Source organism: Peromyscus eremicus, chromosome 2, assembly GCF_949786415.1.
Source record: "Peromyscus eremicus chromosome 2, PerEre_H2_v1, whole genome shotgun sequence".
Lineage (NCBI taxonomy): Eukaryota > Metazoa > Chordata > Mammalia > Rodentia > Cricetidae > Peromyscus > Peromyscus eremicus.
The window spans coordinates 153,281,508-153,307,139 of record NC_081417.1 but is presented as its reverse complement, the minus strand read 5'-3'; the positions used below and the strand labels follow the sequence as shown (position 1 = coordinate 153,307,139).

Below are 25,632 nucleotides of genomic sequence, written 5' to 3'. Positions count from 1 at the left end.
CAGTGCCTGCAGAACTCAGAGAAGAAATCCCAATGTGTGCATTGTAGTAGATGTGTGCACTGTAGTAGATGTGTGCACTGTAGTAGATGTGTGCAGAAGGGCAGCCTCTTCCATGGCAGGAGCAGACTATTGCTCTGTATACAGGGAAAAAGTCCAATAGATGATCTGGGTTTCCAAGGGGGGAGAAATCAATACATCCAGGGCTGGAGAGATGGCTCAGTGGGTAAGAGCACTTGCTGTCCAAGTATGAGGACCTGAGCTTGAATCCCCAGTGCCCATGAAAAAAAAAAAAGTCCAGTGTGGCTGAGTGCACTTGTAACTCCAGTGATTAGGGAGTGGAACAGAGGCAGGGGAGCAGCAGAGACTAGTTCCAGCCTTCAGGGAACTCCAGATTCAAGGAGAGACCTCATATCAAAGGAATAAGGCAGGAAGGGATTAAAGAGGACACTTGAATATTCTCTGGCCTGTGCATCCCACCCCACCACACAAATATAAATTTAAAAATCTATAAATCCAGATTTTCAAAGTAAATGAAAATGGTTTGGGCTGGAGAGATGGCTCAGTGGTTAAGAGCACTGGCTGCTCTTCCAGAGGTCCTAAGTTCAATTCCCAGCAACCACATGGTGGCTCACAACCATCTCTAGTGGGATCTGATGCCTTCTTCTGGCATAAAGGTGTACATGAAGATAGCACTTAGGCATAAAATAAATAAATCTTTAAAAAAGAAAGAAAGGAAAGAAGGAAGAAGGAGAGAGAGAGAGAGAGAGAGAGAGAGAGAGAGAGAGAGAGAGAGAAAGAAAGAAAGAAAGGAAGAAAAAAGGAAGGAAGAAAGAAAATGATTTGTCCGCATTGGCCTGGAGGTAAACACCACAGTGTTACAGTTCTTTCTCAGAGGTTACCTCCTTCACCACACCCAGATTTTTACACAGGTGCTGGGGATTTGAACCCTGGTCCTTATGCTCTTTCCAGTCTCAGCCCAGACTCTCAGTCTCTTTGTGGCAGACAAGATTCCATCTCAGTTGTACGGATGACATGTGACCCACCAGAGAAACTGAGAAGCGGTTGGCAGGGAAACCTCACTATTCTCTTTGGGATTCAAAGCTGAGAGGATGCAATGGCTGGAGCTCTGGCTGCCCTGTTGTGACTACTCTTCAGAAATTCTGCCTGGGGTCAGAACCATTGCTGAGAGCTAATGAGCAGTAGGACCTTGTCTTTAGTTAGGGTTTCTATTGCTGTTATGAAACATCATAAACAAAAAGCAAGTAGAGAGGAAAGGCTTTATTTGGCTTACACTTCCACATCCACAGTCCATCACTGAAGGAAGTCAGGACAGAAACTCAAACAGGGCAGGAACCTGGAGGCAGGAGTTGATGCAGAGGCCATGGAGGGGTGCTGCTCACTGGCTTGTTCACCCTGCTTTCTTGTAGAACCCAGGATTACCAGCCCAGGGGTGGTCCCACCCACAATGGGCTGGGCCCACCATCAATCACTAGTTAAGAAAATGCTCTACAGCCAACTCTTACGGAGGCATTTTCTCAATCGAGGTTCCCTCCCTTCAGACGACTCTAGTTTTGGTGTCAAGCTGACATAAGACCAGCCAGCACAGACCGGATGACTTCCGTTCGTGGTGACTAATGAGTCTGCTCCCATGCTGGCTCAGTTCCTGCTGGCGTTGGGCTCCATCAAAGCTGCAGAACGTTTTTGGATCAACATGAAAACCAGCAAACGAGAGCTGACTGACCAGGGCTCATCTTCACAGTCTCAACCTGACTAACCTCCCCTGCCACAATCAGCCTGTGCCTCGCCCTTTGTCCCCTCAGCCCTTCCTCCACCTCCCCGTTCTCTCCTTTCCCACGTCCTGAAATCCTGTCCGTTCTTCAAGACTCGGGTCAAATGCTCCTCTTCTGACCCCCCTCAGACCTACCCCAGGCAGATAGATGCCTGTCCCTGCCTGTGTTTCTCAGATTTCCCTCACTGTTAGAAAACACCCGAGATCATCAACTCACAAACAAGGAAAGGCTTGTTTGGGCCCTTGGTTTACACCTGTCAATCCACAGTGGCTTGGTCCCATGTTTCTGACTTGTTAGGCGGCAGAGCATCAGGTCTGGGTGTGGCAAAGCTAGTTTGCACAGCTTATGGTGCCTGGGACGGAGAAGAAGGAGGGGGAGCGGAGGGAGATAGAGGGAGAGTTTCCCTCCCCCACCAAGAGCTCCATGACCCACCTCCTCACACTTCCTAAAGTTCCTGACACATCTCAATAGCGCGGTGAGCTGGAGATCAAGCCTTCAACACATGAGTGCTGGGAGTCATGTAAGAACAAGGCCACAGTCCCCCCTTCTCTCCCTCAGTTCCTTCCAAGCTCCACAGAGCAAACCGTGCTTCTGCTGGATCCTAGTCACCTGGGAACATTCCTGTCTCTCAGCTCTTGACTGGTCTATATTCAGACCTGGGTTAGAGGGGAGATCTGCGAGCTTAAGTTTCTGAACAACAATCCATTCCCAGAAGAGATGAGAAGACGAGGTAACAGATGAGGGTGGATGAGGGCTTGGAAAGAAAAGAGCAATTGTTCCCAGAGAGAGAGTCTATGCAGAGTGTGGGGAGAAGGCCGGATGTCTTCAGTCCAAATGAAATGATTCAGAGGAAACCTGAGGAGAAAAAAAATGACCAGAGAGGCAAATGCCAACCTTCTCGGGAAGGGAAGGAAAAGTTAGAGCCAGGAATCATTCAAAACAGCCACCTTATGCCCCACACCTGCACCTCTGAGATGACCAAAGCATGCTGGGAACATCCTGTGAAATGCCACAAATCCTCCAGGAGTTGAGGAGTGGCAGATGAGATCACCTCAAGCCAGTGACCAGAGGAAGCTTTCTCCCATGGTAGGGCTCTACCACTGACAGAGATACCTACCCACCAAGGCCTTCTAGAATTTTCTGTACAACTAACAGAGACAAGAGCGCCTTCATGAGAAGTGCCTCAGAGAGCCACTGTGGGTCCATGTGGACAGGGAGTCAGGTGTCATTTATGAGTCAGCCATGAGTGAGTTATCTGTTCTCACTTCTTAATCTCCCTGGGTATACAGTCCCCACGTCTCCTTCCCTGGGACCCACAGCTTCTGCGAGTGACAAGCAGCTAAGGTGACCATCACCACTCGCTAAGGCAGAGGAGAAGCCGGGAAAAGCTCCAGCCTCGAGCTGATGAGATGGCTCGGTTGGTAGAGGTGCCTTGTGTCAAGTCTGATGACCCGAGTTCAATCCCAGGGCCCCATGTAATGGGAGGAGAGAACTGACTCCCCTGGATTGCCCTCTGACCTCCACATCCATGCTCTGTGGCACACATGCCACTGTCCCCCCACATAAAAAATAAATAAATAAAATGCTTAAAAAATAGCATAACTGTTATTACAAACAACAAAAAGCTCTGGGCTCTCCAGAACTGTACACCCCTCCCCAGCTTGGGGTACCATTCTCCTCCCCATCTCAGTGGCTCCCACCCTCTCCAGGGTCCATGGCTCAGTCCATTCATCCCTAACCTCACTCACTTAAGTGAAAAAAGGGTAGTGAGTGTAGTACACACCAGATGTTGCTCTGAGTACCAGGGATGCTGTGCGAACAGAAAGACCTTTGCATGGTTTATCATCTAGTTCCACACAACCTGCGTGTCAGCACAGTGGCCCGGGAATTTGGTGATCCTGATCTGGGGTCAGGTTTAGGATCTACTGCCCACTGGAGCCCAAATGTAATGGTTAATGTTGATTATTGACTTGACAGTCTCCAGAACCATCTAGGAGATTGGTTTCACCGCAGGTCTGCGAGGGGACTTCTAGACAGGGTTACAGAACTGGTAGCTTCCTTTGAGCCAACCATGGAGCCTCCAACCTCTCCTCGCTGGAGCCAAAGCCAGCATTCACCTCCTTCTGGAATGCAAGAGCAGAAGGAGAAACATCTGGAGGTCTCTCCGGGCAGCCAGGGGAAGGTAGCAGGAGAGGAATGAGATTCTGTGGGAGCTGAAGGTGCAAGAGAAAAGTTGGACTCCCAGAATACAGGGGGTGGGATGGGGGACAGACCTGAGATGGCCCCTTTTGGCTTGTGACCCTTCTCCTTATACTTTGTCTCTGCCTGGGTCGTTGGGGCAGACGGGAGCTCTGTCTGCCCAGAAGGCAGGGAAGTAGGTAGCGAGCAGGTTGTGACAGCCGTCAGCTGTGGTGCCTAAGAGAAGGAACCGCTCCAGTTACACTCATCTACAGATGTTCCCCGCTTTACAGACAGGTTATGACCCAACATGCTTGTCATAAGTTGAAAATGTCCAACTCAGGAGACAGCTCGAGAAAGTGATTACCAAGCACAGGGTCATGATCTCTAATCTCAGTTCGTAAGCATGGTGACGTGTGCTTGTAATGCCAATACTAGGAAGTATAGACAGAGAGGTCCCTGGGCCTCACTGGCTGCTTCACTGGTGAACTCCAGGACAGTGAGTGACCCTGTGTCTTAGTTAGAGTATCTATTTCTGTGAAGAGACACCATGCACGGAAACTCTAGTAAAGAAAAGCATTTAATTGGGGTGGCTCGCTTACAGTTCAGAAGTTCAGTCCATTATCATCATGGTGGGATATGGCAGAGTACCGGCAGACATGGTGCTGGAGAAGTAGCTGAGAGTCCTACATCTTGCAGGCAACAGGAAGTAGTCTGAGTGCTGGGTGGTATCTTGAGCATATGAGACCCCAACACCCACCTCCACAATGACATACTTCCTCCAATAAGACCACACCTATACAAACAAAACCACACCTCCTAATAATGCCACTCCCTATGTATGAGCTTATGGGGGCCAATTACATTCAAACTACCACACCCTGTCTCCAAAAAAATAGTACAGACCTTCCTTGAAAAATGACAAAATTGTCTTCTGGCTTCCACATGTACACAGACAGATAGGCATGCCTGCACAGACATCCACAGGATGCACACACATGAACATATGCACAGAGAGAGAGAGAGAGAGAGAGAGAGAGAGAGAGAGAGAGAGAGAGAGGATTGTAAGCTGACATGTCTTTGGATCCACTTAACCTGCTGAGCACTGGCCTGGCAGTACAGCCCACTGCACAGAACAGTCCACTTCTCTCAGTGGGTGTGTGACAGACAACTGCAGCCCAGGGCCGCTGCCAAGCGTGAAAGAGGGGATCACATTCCGTGTAATGTCTCTAGTCCAGGAAAGATCGGAATGCAAAATGTGACTCCTACTCAACACATAACTCTGTCAGGCCATCGTAAACCATAAGTCAGGCCACAGACCCTGCTCAACTGTCCAGTGGGTGTGGCCACGGGCCCCTTCTGTGTCTCCAAACTTCATGTCTCTGTCAAAAGGACAGTGATTGAATTATGAGACTCGCTGACACTTTCAGTACCTCACTGTAGCAGTCACTCCCCTGAGTGTTTCTGTGTGTCCCCTGCTCTTGCTCCCAAGCCACCCAGAACTCAATCAAAGTGTGATTATAGGCACCAAAATCTTGGATATTTTTTTCAAAGCAGTATTCTCAATACCCCAAAGTTCTGGCTAGTCTTAATTCAACTTGACACACAAACTAGAGTCATGAGAGAGGAAAGAACCCCAACTGCTAAAATGCCTCCATAAGATCTGGCTGTAAGGCATTTTCTTAATTAGTGATTGATGGGGGAGGACCCAGCCCATTGTGGGTGTCACCATCTCTGGGCTGGTGGTCCTGGGTTCTATAAGAGAGCAGGATGAACAAGCTATGGGAAGCAAGCTAGTAAGCAGCACCCCTCCATGGCCTCTGCATCAGCTCCTGCCTCCAGGTCCTGCCTTGTTTGAGTTCCTGTCCTGACTTCCTTTAGTAATGAACAGCAATATAGAAGTGTAAGCCGAATAAACCTTTCCCTCCCTAACTTGCTTTTTAGTCATGGTGCTTTGTTCCAGCAATAGAAACCCTAATTAAGGCGTCCACCATTGTTAAGGGGAAGGCCCTCACTCCACCCAGGAAGCATTATGCAATCAAAATGGTTTTTGTTGTCTCCCAAGTGAACGTGGACTGTATGGAATCAGGTTGGAGAATTTCATGCCCATCAAGGAGGAAGATTGATCAGGCTTAGGCATCTTCTATTCCAAGGACTCTGAAAGTTGGTTCAGCTGGAAGCTCAGAATTCCCTCCTCGGGGATGCTCTGGCAGCCACACAGGATGCGGAGAGTTGACCCTGGGCAGTGCCCTCTCACAGCGCTCTTTGTTTCCCTGAGTCCGGTAGTATGAACAGGTCTTTACTGGTGGTGTTTGCTTACATATGCACATAGAAGCCAGTCTCCCCAAGACATCCCTGGTCCTGTGCTCACTGGGCAGGCCAGTCAGGCTAATGTGTATAGGGGCCCAGGCAATTCCTGGAGAGACAGACTAAGAATGGCAAAGTGCCCCTTGTCACAGAGAAGCAGGGATGTGGATGGGAGGACTGTGAGGTCTGAAACAGCCTGTCCCTAGCACAAAGAAAAAATGCTGGTTCTGTCTGGTTAGCTCACTTCACACAAAACACCATCCTCACCCGAGAGGGCTTGTGTCTGGATGAGACTGGGTGCTGACCCCCAAGATTCTCCAGCCTCCCAACCCACCTGTCACCACACACCCCTCCACAGAGGGAATAAAAACAAACCCTCTGAGCTCACTCTTTTACAAAAGCTTGTGGGGCCTCTGAGCTCAGTTTCTCCATCTGTGAAATGAGGCGTTCTCGGGTTGCCTGGAATACATAGTCATACCTGACCCCCACCCTGCACCCACGCGCGCGCGTGCGCGTTCACACACACACACACACACACACACACACACACACACACACACACACACACAGAGTAGGTGCTCAGAGCGTGACCACGCCCCCTCAAAGGCCACGCCCCTCACCTGCTGACCCAGCCCGCCGCGTTGCCATGGCGACGCACGTACACAGGCCGGGCAGGCGCGCGGGGTGCGGGGCCAGAAGGGAGACTCCGCAGAGCGCGGCAGGCCGCCTCGCCCTGGAGCTGTCCAGCTGCTCCCAACCCGCAGGGCTCTTGGAGGAGGACTGAGCTCTAATTTCCTCCTCCTGACAGGTAAGTGCGATTCCAGGGATGACTGGCAGAGCACAGTGGTGATGGGAGGAGGCGTGTCCTCGCCCCAAGCTCTCCAATCCAGGCTCTAATTTCAGGGCAGCTGCCCAGATACCAACCGTTCCTCCCTAAGTGCAGTCACACCCTGTCCCCAGAGGCATCTTGATGGGACCTTCGGCCCCTAGGATGTCCACATGGTGCAGCTGGATTAGGAGGAGAACTCTCTGACTTAGGCGGTCATCCATCAGCAGTCAGAGAGATCCCCTTGCCTGACCTCACATGCCCAGCTGTAACTCGGAGGAAAGGATACAGCTGGCTCCCAGGCTGAATAGCCTTCACAGAATGTTCACTCCATAGCCCATTTCTAACCAGTCTCTGACCCATGTGTGATGGAAGCTGATCGGCTCTTGGCGGGGTATCAAGAGAGACCAAACCACAGTTTAGCACGTTCAAATGGCTACAGTATTATCAGGCAGGTGAGGGACTGCACAGGGCCGGACTAAGGTGTAGAACCAATGTCTTCAGAGGAAGCGGAAGAAATAGTCTGAGCTTCCAAAATTCCATCTAGAATTTGACACTGAAGTGGGGAAGGAAAGGTAGAGGCTGACCTTCCTTGGAGGCATCGTTTTGTCCTCTCATCAATAAGTATTTACTGAACACCTCGATCTGCGTGGCATGGCAGCTCTGGGCACTAGAGATGGAGTAGTGACCAAAACCATCAGGATGGCAGAGGGCCCCAGGATTTTACTCTGCAAGCTAACAAGTGAAGGACACTAACAAGTGAGGGAATGCAGGCAGAAGACAGGAGACTCCTAGACCAGAGACCCCCACCCCTTGCCTTGGCTGTCCTGCATCCACTCCGGGTTCCGTCATGCAGGTAGGTGTGGTGGTGCATGTCTGGGAACACAGCTCCCAGAAGGGGAAGGCAGGTTCAAGGTCATCCTTGAATGCCTAGCCTTGATTAGGCTCAGTACAGGGTGGCGATGGAGAAGAGACTTGATGTGATATCCTCACCATCACAGCTACAGGGGTTTTTTGTTTCTATCCCCAGTGACATAACTCTGTTTTCCAGAGAGTTCTCATTTGAAAAGAAAATGAGGACTGTTGCTCTTAGAGCTAGTGTTGAGATGTGTCCTGGGCACCTGGATGGAGCACGATTAGAATTCAAACAGAAAGATGCATTATCATCAATGTTTTAGGACTGTTCAGTGTTTGTTTTTAAACTGTGCAGAACTTACTTTGGAGTGCATTGTGAGATAGAAATACGAATGGATGGGTAGAAATATGAATGGATGGGTAAAAAATGAATGGATGGGTAGAAATATGAATGAATGGGTAGAAATACGAATAGGTGGATAGAAAATGAATGGATGAGTAGAAATATGAATGAATGGGTAGAAATATGAATGGATGAGTACGTGGGAAAGAAGGCACAGCAAGCTGAGCATGGTGGTACACACCTGTAATCCTAGCTCCTGGGAGGTAGAGATGGGAAAATGAGTTCAAAGTCATTCTCAGCGATACAGTGAGTTTCAGACCAGCCTGGGCTACCTGGAGAACCTGTCTCCAAACCCCAAACCTAATCATGATAATAACGTTAATAGCAAACTATTGATTACAGAATCTGGGTGGTGAGCTCATAGGAATTTCTACTCCTTTCTTTTTTCTTCTTTTAATGTGTGTGGGGTTTTGCCTGCAAGTATGTGTGTGCACTGTGTCCACTCAGTGCCCACGAAGGTCTGAAGAGGGCATCAGATCCCCTGGAACTGGGATTATGAGTGGCCACGAGCCACCACGCGGATGCTGGGATAATCAAACCCGAGTCCTTTACAACCCTGAGAAGCTAGTGCTTCAGCCATCTTTCTAGCTCCATTTGATTTTCTTTCTATGTACTCTAGCTCACCCTCAAACTCACAATCTTCCTGTCTCTGCTTCCACAGTGCTGGGTTACAGGCATGCACCACCACACCCAGCTCACTTTCTGCTTTAAAGATCTCTGTATAGTTGACATTTCCATAACAAAATGTTGGGGGAAATCTGTGCAGACTCCTGATCACATAGAATCTTGCATCTTCCTACTGTATCTTTAGAAATCAGTCCTTGGCTCAGCAGGTAAAAGCACTTGCCGAGCCAGGGTGAGGACCTGAGTTTGATTCCCATCACCCACCCACAGAAGGAGGGAGCTGACTCCTGCAAGTTGTCCTATGATCTCCATATGCTTACTGAGGTATATGGACACCTGTGCGAGAACACACACACACACACACACACACACACACACACACACACACACACGAGAGAGAGAGAGAGAGAGAGAGAGAGAGAGAGAGAGAGAGAGAGAGAGGAGACAGAGACAGAGAGAGAGAGGGAGAGTGTTTTAAAATTAAAAATGAAATCACCCTCTTTCCTAATTCAATATATGGAGAAATTCAGTGATTTACAAAGACAGTATCAATTGATGCCTGCTTTTTCAGAGGCCCACCTGGTGCTTTAAACTCAGTGGGAGTGTGTGGGTCTCCGAACTGGAGTTTGAGAAGCCCAAATTAGCGTCAATGATAGCAGCATTTGTTGTATGCCAGGCAGCCTAGGAAAGAGTAACTCACCCACAGTATCTGCACTAGTAAGTGCCGGGTCATAGCTAATCAACATGAGCTGTGGGTGTCATGGATGACTAGGTGGGCAGCCATCATCCACGACATTCAGGTTGTGCTTGGGTCATTTAGAGCTGTGTTTTTCCATCAGGAGGCTGGAGAGATGGCTCAGTGGTTAAGAGTTCTTACTGAACTGTCTTGCAGAGAACCCAGGTCCAGTTCCTAGCATGCACATGGCAGATCACAACCACTTGTTTTTGTTTTTTTTATATTTGTTTATTTATTTTATGTATATGAGTGCTCTATCTGCATGTATGCCTGCACACCAGAAGAGGGCACCAGATCTCATTATAGATGGTTGTGAGCCACCATGTGGTTGCTGGGAATTGAACTCAGGACCTCTAGAAGAGCAGCCAGTGCTCTTAACCGCTGAGCGATCTCTCCAGCACCTCCCCCCCTTCACAACCACTTGTAACTCCAATCTCAGGGGATCTGGTACCCTCTTCTGACCTCTGCGTGTTTCTGAATGCACTTGGTGAACATTCATACACTCAAGCACACACACACATTCACATAAGGTAAAGAAATATATTTTTGAAAAATTTGAGTTTGATTATCAGATTTCATTTCTTCTCTGTTAGTGATCACTATTAGGCGAGACGATCTTCCAAAGGCATGGCCTTGTCAGCCAGCACCAGGCCACTCCCTGTCTCTACAGACCTTTCCCTCAGGACACGATGACTCTAGGGAGACCCTATCCATCCCAGTCTGACTAACGTGTTTCCCTAACCAAAGCCTTTCTGATTCCTTCTGCAGGAAAATCAGAGAGAATGAAAGCCTATTTGAAGAGTGCAGACGGCTTTTTTGTCCTAAATAAAAGCACCACAATCGGCAAGCATACAGATTCGGACCTGGTCTTACAGGTAAGAACACGACCCACCCCTGTCCCATGCTGCTCCAGCGCTTCTTAGTGTGGGGTGGATGCAAGGCTCTCAGAGCCCAATGGCTACATCCAGCAAGCAGCCACCTAGGTCCTTGAGCCACCAAAAATCCACTATCGCCCGCAGGAATCTTCTGGGTGGGGGAGGGGAGCTGAGTGTGATGGGCCTTCTGCCTGTTGCTGAACACATCCTCACAGGTCCCAAGTTGTCCCCTGTCCTAAAGCAGCCTTCTGGGTGCGTTTAAGGTGTGCACAGGGCAGGTGCATTGAACTACCCTCCCCTGCCCTGTGCCAGGGGAGGCCTCTCTCTTTCCAAAGCCCCCCACCTGAGGCCTTTCCCTTTCCTTAGCCTGCCCCTAGGGGACCCTGGAGTTCAGGAAGCTCTGAGGTGAAGCCTTGGGCTTAGCCACAGCCTCCTTTGATTTACTTCATTCTCTGATAGGCTGTGGTTTGGTCCAAAGCCTCAGTTCACTGACAGCCAAGGAAGTGGAAGAAATGAATAATCAAAACAGAGGTTCCACCGGGCGGTGGTGGCGCACGCCTTTAATCCCAGCACTCGGGAGGCAGAGCCAGGGGAATCTCTGTGAGTTCGAGGCCAGCCTGGGCTACCAAGTGAGTTCCAGGAGAGGTGCAAAGCTACACAGAGAAACCCTGTCTCGAAAAACCAAAAAAAAAAAAAAACAGAGGTTCTGAGACTCTTTAAATATTCAAGCAGGTTTAAATATGTGTGGAAGGGCAGGAAGACAGGGAAGGAGCCTCCTACAGTGGGAGAACAGGGGCACTGCCCCCAACTCTGTACCACACGTCTTTAATAATCTTTCTTGTGAAGAGTCACAGAAGGTTCCAAAGATAGTGGAGGGAGCTTGAGTGTACACCTCACTCTGTTTCCCCACTGATACACTTGTGTGACACAACAGGCCAGGACATGGATCGTGGTCCTGGACATATGTGTGGGGGACACAGGGTGGCCTGTGGAGAGCAGGTGGCCATGGTTTTATCACGGGTGCAGATTCGTGTGCAGAAGCCGAGATGCAAAACATCTGCCCCATCATAGATCCAGACCCCACTTCATAGTTACAGCAGCCCCTCCCACCATCCCTGAGCCCTGAAACGAGTCTCCTCTTCTCATGTTGATAAGTCTGTTGTTTGGAGAAAGTTACATCAGCAACATCATACGGGGTATGGCCTTTTGAGCTACCGGTTTGTTTTGGATATATTTAGATTGCTGTCTTGTTTCTTTTTTACTGCTGGGTAGTATTCCGTGGTATGGACATGTGGCTGTTCGTTTAACCATTTGTGTACAGGACAATGTGATTATCTCTAGTTTGGGGCCATTTACAGATAATGGCCCATTTCAGTTTGCTGCCCGCCGCTGTGATAAACACCATGACCAAAAGCAATGCGAGGAAAGAGTTTATTTGGTTTACAAGTTCTGATCATACCTCACCACTGAGGGACGCCAACTCGGGAACTCAGGACAGGGACTGGAGCCGAGGTCTCAGAGGACACTGCTTACTGGCTTAAACACCCCCAGGACCACGTGCCTAGGTGATGTTGCTGGCCCCTCCCACATTAACCATTAATTGAGAGAATGCCTCACAGGCTTGTCCAAAGGCCAGTCTGATGAAGGCATTTTCTTAATTGAGGCTTCACTTCTGAGATGATTACAGATTGTGCCAAATTTACAAAGTATCTACCCAGCACAATGCTGTACACATGAATGCCTGAGAATGTGATGGCAGGGTCACGGGGCAACATCTGTTTAGTACCTAGAGACACCACCACACTTGTCCAAAGTGGCTGTGTGGTTGCCATCTCCGCCAGCATTGTAGGGGAGATGGTTCTGCACCCCACTCCAGCAGTGAGTGCTATTCATGGCTGTATTATTTTAGGTGTTGAGTACGAGTGACGAGACGAGAGCCCTGTAAATCTCCATATTTGCCTCGTTTCTGATTCTAGAGAGAGGACAGTCAGCATCCCGCCATTACATAGCAGGTTAGCTGTAGTGTAGCGTTTCTGGAAAGTTCGCCTAGTCTTAGGAAAAATTCGACCAATTTAAAAATAGCTCAACAGCTGGGCAGCGGTGGTGCACGCCTTTAATCCCAGCACTCGGGAGGCAGAGGCAGGCGGATCTCTGTGAGTTCAAGGCCAGCCTGGTCTACAGAGCGAGATCCAGGACAGGCACCAAAGCTACACAGAGAAACCCTGTCTCAAAAAACCACAAAAAAAAAAAAAATAGCTCAGCACATTCCCTTGGTACTTACTCTTCTGGATGCCAGGACAAAATACCTGATGGAAACAGCAGAGAACCTTGTTTGAGTGCACAGTATCCAAGAGAGTTCACTCCATGGTTACTGGCCCTCGTGTGCGGTCAGAACATCAGTGGTGGCAGAGGAACTTCAGACCTCCTGACAGATAGGAAGCAGAGAGTGGGAATACATGAAACACGAGGGCAGCTGCAACCCAAGGACACATCCCAGTGTGCAGTGATGTGCTTCCTCCAGATAGATCTCACCTCCCACTTCCCAATCATTCTTATTACAAAGCCAGGCATTGAATTGGAGTCCTCAGCATCTCCATGGAAACCACCATTCCCAGATACTCCAGAGACGTGCTTCACTAATGCCCAGGGCTAGCTTTCTCTATCTAGTCAAGTTGATCATCATAAACCTGTGGTGGTTTGAACAGGTACAGCCCCCACAGGCTCATGTGATTGAATGCTTGGCCATAGAGAGTGGCACTATTGGGAGGTGTGGCCTTGTAGGAGGAAGTGTGACACTGTGAGGGAGGGCTTTGAGGTCTTATATGCTCAAGCTGTACCCATTGTAGCACACAGTTCACTTCCTGTTGCCTGCGATCAAGATGTAGAACTCTCAGCTCCTTGCCAGCACCATGTCTGTCTGCATGCTGCCATGCTTCCCGCCATGATGATAATGGACTGAACCTCTGAACTGTAGCCAGCCCCTGTTAAATGTTTTCCTTTATGAGAGTTGCCATGGTGTGTCTCTTCACAGCAATAGAAACTCTAACTAAGACACCACCACATCCCCTTGCATATGGTCTGCTATATGACAAGGTCTTCAGGAAAGAGCACAGAGAACCTGTTCAGTGCCCACACTGGGGAAATTAAGAGAAAGAGTCAGTATTTCTTCTTAGCATATTAAGAGAGAGACTTTAAGCCAGGCATGGTGGCCCAAGCCTCTAGTCCGAGGCAGAGGCAGTCAGATTTCTGAGTTCAAGACAAGCCTGGTCTACAGAGGGAATTCCAGAACACCCAGGGCTACGTAGACCCTGTCTTGAAAAAACAGAATGAGAGACAGAGACAGAGACATAGAGAGAGACTTTAGGTCATTTTATTTCCTGTTAGCCAAGGTAAAAACAGGAATCTATTTAATTTTTTCTATTTTGCTTATTATTTATGTGTGTATACGTGTGTCTGTGTGTGTGTGTCTGTGAGAGAGAGAGAGACATGGGAAGTGGCATGTGGCAGTGGCATGTGGCAGTGACATGTGGAAGTGGCATGTGGCAGTCAGAGGACAACACTGTAGAGTTGGTTCCCTCCTTCTACCTTTAAAGGGTGGCAGGAATTGGGCTCATCTGCCCAGGCTAGCATGGCAAACACTTTTTTTAAACTATCTTTTTATTTATTCTTTGTGTCTTTCACATCATGCATCCCAATCCCACCCATCTCCTATCCCCTCACATCCACCCTCTGCCCGTGCAACATCCCCCCAATAAAACAAAATAAAATTTAAGATAAAAAAGAAAAGGAAAGGAAGAAAGGGAAAATCTCGTCATGGAAGCTGCAGCATGACAGCGAGTCACGCAGGAAACCCCTTTATCCATACATCTTTGTGCACAGGCATTCATCGCAAAGAATCATTAGCTTGGTTCGAGGCCCTTGGTCTCTGCTACACCATCGACGCTGGGCCTTACTGCGACTCTCCCTGGGCATCCCCTTGCTGCCCCATGTCGTAGAGGTCCTGTAGCACTGGGTCTGCATGACCTCCCTTTTGCCCACCTGTGCTCCAGCAGATCACAGATAGGGTGGATGTTGGGGTGGGCCAACACTTAACTCTGGTTCCTGGCCTGGGTAGTTGCTGGGTTGGTCAGCCCGCCTGCTCTCCTCTGTCTTCACCACCAGGACAAGCTCTCCAGCATTGCCCTGGCGAGCAAGGGGCAGGGCCAGTCCTCCAGCTTTCATACCCTTGGGGCCAGTTCTCCCACACCTACACCTCCAGGGCCAGCTCTACCGTGTTCCCCAGTCCAGGAGCAGGGGCCACTCTCCCGAGTGCTGCAGCTGATGAGGGGCAGGGACAGCTCTCCTGCACTTATGACCTCAGGACCAGCTCTCCTAATGGCAAGCACTTTTCCCTGCTGGGCCATTTCACCAGCCCCAGTGACCTCTCTTTTTGGACCCTACTATAAGACTAAATAATCATAATGGTTTGAAAAGGCACAGGCAGGCCGAGTTGGACCTGAAACTCTTTCAGTCATTTCCTGACTGTGTGGCTTTAAGCTTATGTTCCCATCTGTAAACTATGTACCTCTCTGGATTCTGGTGTTGCCTGAATGAGGAAAGGCATCCGAGTGCTGGCACACAATGTTAAGTAAATAACACCGTGATCATTATTATGGGCTCATAAAATGAGGCTAAGAGAAATTCTCAGGAGCGCTGGGGGAGAGGAGGGCACCTATGGAGCCTGAACGCTGTTTGGAAAAGAGAACTAATGAGAATCATTATTATACGGGCAGAAATTGAGTGGCATTTGATATAAAAATAATTGGCCACCTACTGTCCTTGGCCTCCTTCAAATGGAAGTCAGCAGGGTGGAGCCGTAGCTCCGTAGTTAAGAGAGCAGGCTGCTAATAGAGAACCCAATCCACGTGAGGCTCACAACCGCCTGGAACTCCAGCTCCGGGATCCAACACCCAGCAAGTATACACACACACACACACACACACACACACACACACACACACACACACACGAGTAAAAATAAAAATTTCAGAAACTGGATAAAGTTGAGTTGGTGAGGCTCAGTGGGAAAAGGGGCTTGCCGCCACGTCTGATCACCTGTGTCTGATGCTGGGACCCACATGGTGGAAGGAAAAAACCAGTTCCTGCAAGGTGTTCTCTGACCTCCGCATATGCACCATGGCATAGGCACACCCCCAAATTAATAAATAAATGTAGTCTTAAAAAAATCTTACAATAAATAAATAGTTTTATTTGCTTAGGTCAATTCTAAAGGATGGGGAACCTACTCCCCAAGATTGTTTTCATTAGTAAGCCCAACCTCATATTGGGGGTAGATGCCATTGTATTTTGACATTAAATTTTCCGGTGATGAAAGGGAGCTCAGTACTTAAAATCATGGAAAGTAGCCAAGCATGGTGGCATAGGCCTTTACACCGAGCACTTGGGAAGCAGAGGCAGTTAGACTTCTATGAGTTCAAGGCCAGCCAGGTCTGCATAGCAAGTACCAGCCCAGTGAAGGGCTGCATAGTGAGACTCTGTCTCAAAAACAAAAACAAAACTAAACAAAGAAAGTAAAGTATAAGAGGGAAAAGCCAAATATAATCGTACGACTTAGGTACAACCAAGGCTGATCTCCAGGATTTGCCTTCCAGAGTTTTCTCTGGCCCCTGTGCAGATTTTGGCTCCTTGTGGCAGCAGGAAGCCCACCTTGGGCAGCCTGGTCTCCACTGTTATCAGCACACACTCATTTCACAAATATTTACCTGGCTTGGCAGCACCTAGGGCGGAGTCACGTTATCCTGCAACCCAGAAGCAGATGCAGCCGTGAGTGCCCACAGATGTGCTAATAGTCACATGTCAGCATCAGGGCTCTAAAGGGAAGGCTGGGGGAAGGTCAAGGAGGACACAACTACCCACAGGGAGCCAGGGAATTCCACGTGCAAAGGCCCTGAAGCCAGAGGATGTGTGGTGAGCCCACAGTACTGAGAGAAAGGAGTGGGTCCCTCAGGGAGACTGGGAAGGGCTGAGAGACAGCTGGGACTCCTCATGTGGCGGCTAGGGTTCTGGTCCAAACCAGGAGAGCAAGGGGAGAGAGGCACTGAAGGACTCCCAGCAAGAGAAGGACCAACTTTCAAATGGCCACTCTGTCTGCAGTGTGACTCAGACTCCACTCCCTGACTTAAGGCAGCTCAGCTCGGTTCTAAACCCTCCTGGAGTGGAGTAGTGTGATGTGTGATTTGTACAGTTTAATATTGGAGGTGGTTACTGATGACTTCTCTCTCTCTCTCTCTCTCTCTCTCTCTCTCTCTCTCTCTCTCTCTCTGTGTGTGTGTGTGTGTGTGTGTGTGTGTGTGTGTGTGTGTGTGGCTGTGTGGCTGTGTGGCTGTGTGGCTGTGTGGCTGTGTGGCTGTGTGGCTGTGTGGCTGTGTGGCTGTGTGGCTGTGTGGCTGTGTGGCTGTGTGGCTGTGTGGCTGTGTGGCTGCCTGCAGAGGCCAGATGAGGGTGTGGGAGCCTTCAGAGCTGAGTTTCAGCAGGCTGTGAGCTCCCTGATGTGGAATTTCACATCTCTGGAATGTGAATTTCAGAGATCTTTGAAAGAAGCAGCCAACACCCCTAACCACTGGGCCATCTCTTCAGCCCCAACTTTAATTTTGAGACAGCTTGTCGCTGAATCTGGAGCTTTAAGACTAGGTTCCTGGGACCCACCTGTCTTCACCTCCCACATACCCCCACGGCTAGAGGGTTACAGATGCCCCCGCCATGCCTGGCATTTACAGTGGGAATCAAAAGCCAGGTTCTCATGCTTGCATGTAAGCAGGGTACCAGCTGAGCCGTCTCCCCAGCCCCTCTTTCTTAGTTTACGAGATGCATCTCACTATGTTGCCCAGGCTGGTCTTAAACTCCTGGACTCAAGCGATCCTCCTGCCTCCGTCACACACATAACTTGCACCTGGTGAGCAGGACTGTTCAAGCTCTGCTGAGAAGGGGCTTCAGGTCTTTTTGAATGAAGAAATGTCCCCATCCAGCGGCCGACGAACTTCCCACATGCGTACGAGCTTGCTTATTAAATGCAGGCGCTTACCTTTCAGATCCCTCCACTCACCGCATCACCACATCCGGGCAAACGGGCTAACCTCTTCTAGTCTAGCAGCAGGCCTCTCCTCCACCTCCCTTATTCCTGTGACTGATCTCGTGGTCACCTTGGCAGGCTTTATTTAGAATCCCTTAGGAAGCAAACCTTTGGAAGGTGAGTCCGTGAGGCCCCTTCCATAGAGGAGTAACTGAGGGGGATCTCTGGTGTGCCCTGGCTGGCCAGCCAAGCCAGACTGGCAAGTTCCAAGCCAGCGAGAGGCCCTGTGCCATAATAAGGTAAACAGCACCTAAGGGAAGAGATTGGCACACGCGTGCACATGAGTGCACACAGTTGAACACACACACACACAAAATGCTACCCTAGGGAATAAAAACTACTATTATTGTTATTACCATCTTTCATACCAAAGCGTGTAAATGGGTCTTAGAAAGGCCAAAACCACACAGTCAGTCAGGAGTGGTTTCAGATGTGAGACTGGCTCTAAACTTTCCCGTGTGGCTCAGGGAACACCTAAAAATCCTGTGGGCTCACGGAGACAATAAGGCAGCCTCCTAAAGCGGTGGAATCCTCAATGAGAGCTAACAGTTAAACAGGGAAGCTGAGAGGCTCATGTGACCCTCCTTTGAGGCAACACGTTGGGCTGGCGCCCTCTGCTGGACAACTAGGGTAACAATATGTTTTCCCTAGGCGTGCCTTGAGGCTGTACTACTAGGGTAACCACTGAGTCCTACCTAGGGTACAACGGACAGGTTCTCAGAGTAAACAAAACCTGGAAGCCTGTCAGAGTAGGGCTAGAAAGGCCATCTGGCAGCTAGTGTGAGGATCTGGATTCGGTGACCAACGCTCTGGCTTGGCAAGTGTGGTAGTTTGAAAGAAAATGGCCCCCAAAGGGAGTGGCACTATTAGGAGGTATGGCCTTGTGGGAATAGGTGTGGTCTTGTTGAAGGAAGTGTGTCACTGTGGAGGCAGACTTTGAGGGCTCCTGTATGCTCAAGCCACATCCACTGTCTCAGACCACTTCCTGTTGCCTGTAAGCCAAGATGTAGGATACTCACCCACTTCTCCAGCACCCTGTCTGCCTGCACACCGCCTGTCCCATCATGATGATAATGAACTAAACCTCTAGAAACGTCAGCCATCCCAATTAAATGTTTTTCCTTCATAAGAGTTGCCATGGTCATGGTGTCTCTTCACAGCAGTAGAAACCCTAAGACAGCAGCAAGCTAAGGCCCAGAGAGCCTTGGTACAGTGAACGAGCAAGGCTAAGTAAGCATCTGGTACGGAACATAGCTGGAAGACGGAGCCTCCCCACAAAAGGCTTCGCAGCTTGGCATTTGAGAGAGACTCTTGAGCAGGCAGAATGAATGGGAAACTGGTTGATTGGTTTTTGGTGGTTAAGTAGGTGAGTCGGCTCTGCCCCAGTAGGGTACAGGATGCAGGCAAGCTCTGCGTCTCCTTCAGTCACCAGTTCTGAGCATGTGCAATGGGGGACCTGTGTGGTGGCTGTGTCATGAGACCACATTGCTGGGAAGTGGTGGGGACCGCCACTGGCAGCTAAGTTAGAATAGAACATTTCACTCGTTATGTTAGCTTTCTGTTTCCAACAATATATTTATTATCTCACAGCTCTCGGGTCAGAAATTTGGGTGGATTCAGTCTCTGTTCTGGGTCACTCAAAGCCAAAATCAAAATGTCGACAGACCCGCGGTCCTCCCTGACGTCTGGAGGCAGCATGCCTCCCAGCCCATTCAGGCTTTTGGAAGAATTCAGTTCCTTGCAGTTGCTGAGATGAGACCCTCTTTTCCTTGCGGGCTGTCAGTTGGAGGACATACTCAGGTTCTGGAAGCTTCCCACATTCCATGGTTTCTGGCCCCTTTCATCTTTAAAACTAGCAACAGAGGCTGGTTTCTTGTGATTCCTCTTCAGACTGCTCTCTAGATCCAGCTACTGAAAGGCTGGTCTGATTTCAGTGTGTGTGTGTGTGTGTGTGTGTGTGTGTGTGTGTGTGTGTGTGTGTGTTTGTGCTCACACTCAAGTGGGTGAATTTGTACACGTGTGTGCACACGTACATGTGTGTGTGGAGATCAGATGACAACTTCAGGCATTATTGTTCAGACACACACACACACACACACACACACACACACACACACACACACTTTTTTAAATAATGTTTCTCAGTGGCCCAAAGCTCACCGAGAAGGCTAAGCTGGCTGGCCAGTGAGCCTCGGGGATCCACAGCTAGGATTTCAAGCATGAGCAACCATGCCTGTCTTTTTACATGGGGATAATTCAGGCCCTCATGCTTACCAGGCAAGCAAGCACATCACCTAAGAGCTATCTCCTCCACTCTTGACTCCTGTGACTCAGTCCCACTTGGGTAAGCCAGGACTGTCCACAGATTAATAGTGCATCCATCATATGTATGTACCACACTTTGCCACAGAACAGAGGGTAGTAACAGATCCGTGAATCCCCTCTGCGCTGAAAATGTCAGTGTGGCTGGAACCCTGTTCTGACTGACCCTGGTTGTCAACTTCACATACCCAGAAAGAGGGAACCTCTACTGAAGAATGTCCCCCATAAGATCAGCCTGTGGACATGTCTGGGGGGCATTTCTTGAGTGCTGGTTGATGTGGGAGGGCTCAGCCCTCTCTGGGTGGTATCAACCCTGGGCAGATAGGCCTTGATCGTTTAACAAGGATATTCAAACATGAGCCCGGGAGCAAGCCAGTGAGCAGCACTCCTCCATGGCTTCTGATTCAGTTCCTGTCTCCAGGTTCCTGCCCTGACTTCTGTCAGTGATGAACTGGAACTGGGAGCCAAATAAACCTTTCTTCCCCCGAGTTGTTTTTGGTCAGTGTTCATCTCAGCAACATAGAAGCAAACTAGGAAAGGACCTGAGCTTAGATTCTCAGCTCCCACATGAAAAGGAGGGTCGTCTGGAAGCCCAGGACTCGGGATGTGTAGATGGGAGGAGCCATGAGTGGCTGCCAGTCAGTCTGTCCAACGCAATGACATAGTCTGAGAGACACTGTCTGGAAAGTTAAAGCAAGGCGTGGTGAGGATACCTGCCGTGTGACACTGTTCCTGGGGCGACTTGAACAAGTGTCTACACACCTCAGACAGGGAACTAACGACAAACCAAAATACAGACACCACCCAAGTCCAACTTGGTGAACCAGTGAGTTTTACTGGGGTCACTTACGGGAATATGGGTGAGGGGTCACTTACAGAAGCAGAAATGACCCAAAGACAGCTGTATCACCAAGGCCCACCCCAGCATGGCTGACAGCTCACAAAAGCTGGGAACCTGGAGCATACTGCACAGCCTGAAGGTAGTTTAACAGGTTGAAATGTCCTTTCTGGATACCCTTTCTGTACCTCTGCTTCTTCCAGGAAGCTCAACTTGTCTGTCTGTCTCTCGGCAAGCCTTACAGCTTACATAAGCTTGGGGAGGGAGGGGCCTAGTGCATCTGCTCAGTTCCCGGAACTTCCTGAATGATGCCTTTGAGTTGTTGACTTCCCTAGCTTAAAGAGCTTTCCCAGCAGGATGGAATGTTTCACCTCTCCTTAGAATAGTGGTTCTCAACCTGTGGGCCACAACCTCTTTGGGGAGGGTGTGTCAAATGACCCTTTCACATAAGACCATCAGAAAACACAGATATTTGCATCCCAATTCATAACAGTAGCAAATACAGTTATGAAGTAACAACAAGAACAGTTTTATGGTTGGTGGTCCCCACAACATGAGGAACTGTATTAGAGGGTCACAGCGTTAGGAAGGTTGAGAACCACTCCCTTAGATGAACATTCTGTTGTTTTAACATCTGGTATCTTAAGTGCCTTTCCTCCAGGAAGTTTTACCTTGGTGTAAGCTACAGTACACCACCACCCATAGTCCTTAGCCTCCACATGCATGTGCACAACTGTACATACATGCACACATACGTACACGCGCGCACACACACAGATGAGGACTGATGAGGACCCAGCAAGGAGGCTCCATGTCATCCCCTTCTGGCAGCCCATGAGCAGCAAGTATCAAGGATGTTGCGATTTTCATTTCCCCGGCCCTGACTGTTTTCCTCTATCTCAGTCCTCAGACATCGACAACCACCATGCGCTCATCGAATTCAACGAGGCCGAGGGCAGCTTTGTCCTTCAGGACTTTAACTCCCGCAACGGCACATTTGTCAACGAATGCCACATCCAGAACGTGGCGGTGAAGCTGATCCCTGGGGACATTCTGCGGTTTGGCTCTATGGGGCTGACCTACGAGCTGGTCATTGAGAGCCCGCCCCAGGTGAGCCTCTGCGTGGTCGGGGGTGGGGGGAGGCGCTGGGCTGGGGCAAGCGTGCAGTTCTGGTCTCAGGTACAGCCACGGGGAGCCCTCTGCAACCCCACGCCAACCACAGGTAGCATCGCAACGAGACTCCACCCAGTTCTGGTGCCTCCCGAGGGGGGCTTTGCAGCGGGGGGGGGGGGGGGGTGGCGGGGGGGGCTGTCAGCGCCCCCTGATGGGCACTTCCTTGAATTACATGAGCTGTTCAGGAGCCGCTGGAAGCAGCTGGGTGGTTTTGAGAACACCGAGATGGGCGCCTCCCTTCCAGGCTGCTCAGCTCCGCTGCTTCTCTCTGACCCAACAGGGATCCTCCGTAGGACGGGGTCTTTTCCGCGGCACCTGACACTGAGAGGGTATATTTACAAACTATAAATCCATATCGAAGATGGTGATGGACACGTGCCAGGTGTTGTTTTGGCCCAGATCAGAAATGGGTCTGAGGTCACATCCTAAATAATAATCTTGATTCAAGTGAATGAGAACTCAAAACTCACGCAGCCACAGTCTTCAGTTATCAGGCTTGGCCGCAAGCACCTTTACCCACTGAGCCATCTACCCAGTCCAGCACTGTTGTCTAAAAACCACGCTTCACCATGGTGAATTCGATCTACAATGAACCACATGTGCTTTGAGGGTGGGATCGGTGGTTTTGATGTGTGAGTACTCCTGTAAAATTATGGCTACAGCCACAACAGGCAGTGAACGTCACCGCCCCGACCTCCTCATGGTGCGGAGGTCATTTGCCGGACATCAGCTGCTCCAGCCAGGTGCGGGTTACTCAATATGAACTTCACCTAGCTGTTGTGTGGACTCTGAACAGAGTCAAGTAAATTCTGAGTCAGCCCTCACTCAGTCCGCTTTCTAAATGCTTCCTTCCCACGTCCCTGTGCGAAGCCTGTGACGTTCCTGACTCCTTTGATTGTCTGTTTTGATTTTTTTCTGAAATTGTGGTAAAATACATTTGACATGGAATTTACCATCTTACCCACATTCATGGGGATAAGTCTGCTTGCTTTACGTCCACTCTCTCTGTTTTGCGTGCAATCATAGAACCAGCTTGCGGAACTGAAGCTCCATGCCCCTCAAATACTAACACCCCCTCCCCCACGCGCACACCCCCAGTCACTCAGACCACCGTTATGCCTGTGACTCTGTAAAGAGCAACTGCCTGGTGTGTGTTAGTTACTTGTCTTGTTGTCATAAGATATCTGGCGCAAGCAGGGTTTAATTTGGCTCACAGGTCAAGGCTACACAGTCCATGACGGTGACAGGAGTGTAGACAGCTGCACATGGCACCCACAGTCAGGAAACAGAGAGAGGTGAATGCTGGTGCTCAGCTCGATTTCTACTTTTCATGCATCCATGGGTGGTGCCGCCACATTCAGTGTGTGTCTTCCCACCTCCCTTAAGTACTCTAGATAACATGTCACAGACTAGAGGTGTGTCTCCTTGTGTAAGCAGAGATTTTCTTTGAGACCTCCAGCCAGTTCCCAAATAACCACACAGAGACCTAACATTAATTATAAATGCTCGGCTGACAGCTTGGGCTTGTTACTAACTAGCTCTCACAACTTAAATTAACCTATAGTTCTTATCTATGCCCTGCCACATGGCAGTATCACAAGTCCCACCTAACCTTTTCCTGCCTGGCTGTTGGCCAGTCAGCTCTTTACGATGAGAGTAATACATATTCACAGTGTACAGAAGGATTGTTCCACAGCATCCTAGGTTCTCTTTCACTCGGCTACTTTCTGTGAATTCACTTTCTGTTTGCCTGATGACCCGGGCCTGTGGGCTACAAAAATAAACAAACAGAAAGGACCGAGGGATATGGTGAGAGCATCTCATGACTCTCATCTGACATTTGAGGGACCTTCTGTTTGTTGTGTCTTACATTGGATGCCCAGGCTGGCCTTGAACTCATTATGTAGCCAAGGATGTCTTTAAACTTCTGATCCTCCTTCCTCTACTTGTCAAGTGCTGGGGTTACAGGTGTGCACCACCAAATGTGGTTTATGTGGTGCTAGGGATGCAACCCAGGGTTTAATTCATGCTAGAGAAGCGCTCCACTACCTGAGCCACATCCCCAGCCCTTAGTTAACCTTCTGGGCTTCTGTTTCTAATTTCTGCCAAGCAGATCCATGTGAGTCATGGGCTCTTTTTTCTCCTCTTGGGTTTCTATAGATACATAAGGATCCCTCGCCCCCCATGCTGGTATAGATAAGGCCTACAAGGACTCAGCTTTCCCAGCTTTCTGCCCCCCCCATGTGTGTGTGTGTGTGTGTGTGTGTGTGTGTGTGTGTGTGTGTGTGTGTGTACACCGTGGTAGAGGTCAGAGGACAATCTCAGGTGTTGTTTCTTGCCTTCCACTTGCTTGAGAAGGATCTCTTATACATCACTGTTTACACCAGGCTAGCTGGCCCATGGACTTTGGAGAAATCCTCTGTTACCACACCCTGTCTCACCTTTGGAGTGCTAGGATTACAGATGTACTCTACTACATCAGGCTTCACACGGGCTCTGGGGATATGAACTGGGCTCCTCAAGCTTGCAAGCCATCTCCCTAGGCCCCAGGTTTCCTCTCAGTCATGGCCAGATCTCCTGGGCTCTATCTAGGAGGACTTGGCCAGAACCCGGTGCACTCTGGTGATGTGAGAGCTCAAGCCACACCCCTCACCACATCCCTACCACATCCCTCGAACCTGCAGCAGCCTGTGCTGCCAGGGCTGACACGGCACGGGATGGAAAGGGACGCCTCTATGATGGAAGCAAACACCCTCGAGTCACAGGCTTCCTCTTCTGCCGCGGCTTCTGCCCAGAGCACTGCTACAGTCCCCGGCAACCCTGGCCATTCTCTTCCTTCCTTGGTTGATAATGACAGTGGTGCCGGTAGCCAGTGTTAAGGAGTGGTAAACACCAAGAAGGGGACCCGGCACTTCATGGACAGTCTCTCATTCAATTTTTGCGATGCAGGTAGTCACCGCTAATAGCTGAGGCTCACAGTTACACACTCACCACTTGTCAAGACAAAAAGGACAAAAAGCTGGACCCAGTATTGCTTAATGATAAATCCTGTCCCCTTAACCAGAGGGGACAGGTCAGCAAACTCCTGTCCCCAAGAGTGAGAAATGTGTCCTTTCCCCGCTCCATGATAAGAGCACTGACTCAGACTACTAAAAGCAAAGAAGTATATTTTACAACTTTGCAAGTCCCAACATTAGGCCAGCATGGCTAACACCTGACCAAGCGCAGAGAACAGTTAGTATAACCCCAGCGTAAGCCCTCTCCTCCCTTTCCTCATTGGCTGAGGGACCAGGTGGGTGCATCCCCACATGGAACCTGGGCCTTGGCTTGTCCTTTGCTGCCTACATTTGTCTATTTCGTTTTTTAAAACGATTTTTATTTTATTTTTATTTGCGTGTGTGTTCGGGCTCATGCATGCATGAGTGTGTGTGTGCCGGGAGGGGGGGGGCAAACGACCCTTTCACAGGGGTTACCTAAAACCATTGGAAAACACAGACATTTACATTATAATTCATAACAGTAGCAAAATTACAGTGATAAAGTAGCAGCGAAAATAGTTTTATCTGGGGTCAGCAC

The 25,632-nt window shown here is 49.6% G+C and overlaps 1 protein-coding gene across 1 annotated transcript in view; it reads left to right on the top strand.

Moving 5' to 3' along the window:
- Positions 1–6,929: 6,929 nt before the first annotated feature.
- Fhad1 (forkhead associated phosphopeptide binding domain 1) overlaps positions 6,930–25,632 on the top strand; it is a 128,230-nt gene continuing 109,527 nt past the window's right edge. The window contains exons 1-3 of the mRNA XM_059255338.1: positions 6,930–7,083; positions 10,488–10,594; positions 21,787–21,993. Of these exons, the coding sequence (XP_059111321.1) occupies positions 10,502–10,594; positions 21,787–21,993 (300 nt within the window). The 5' untranslated portion in view covers positions 6,930–7,083; positions 10,488–10,501. The remainder of the gene's footprint in view (positions 7,084–10,487; positions 10,595–21,786; positions 21,994–25,632) is intronic.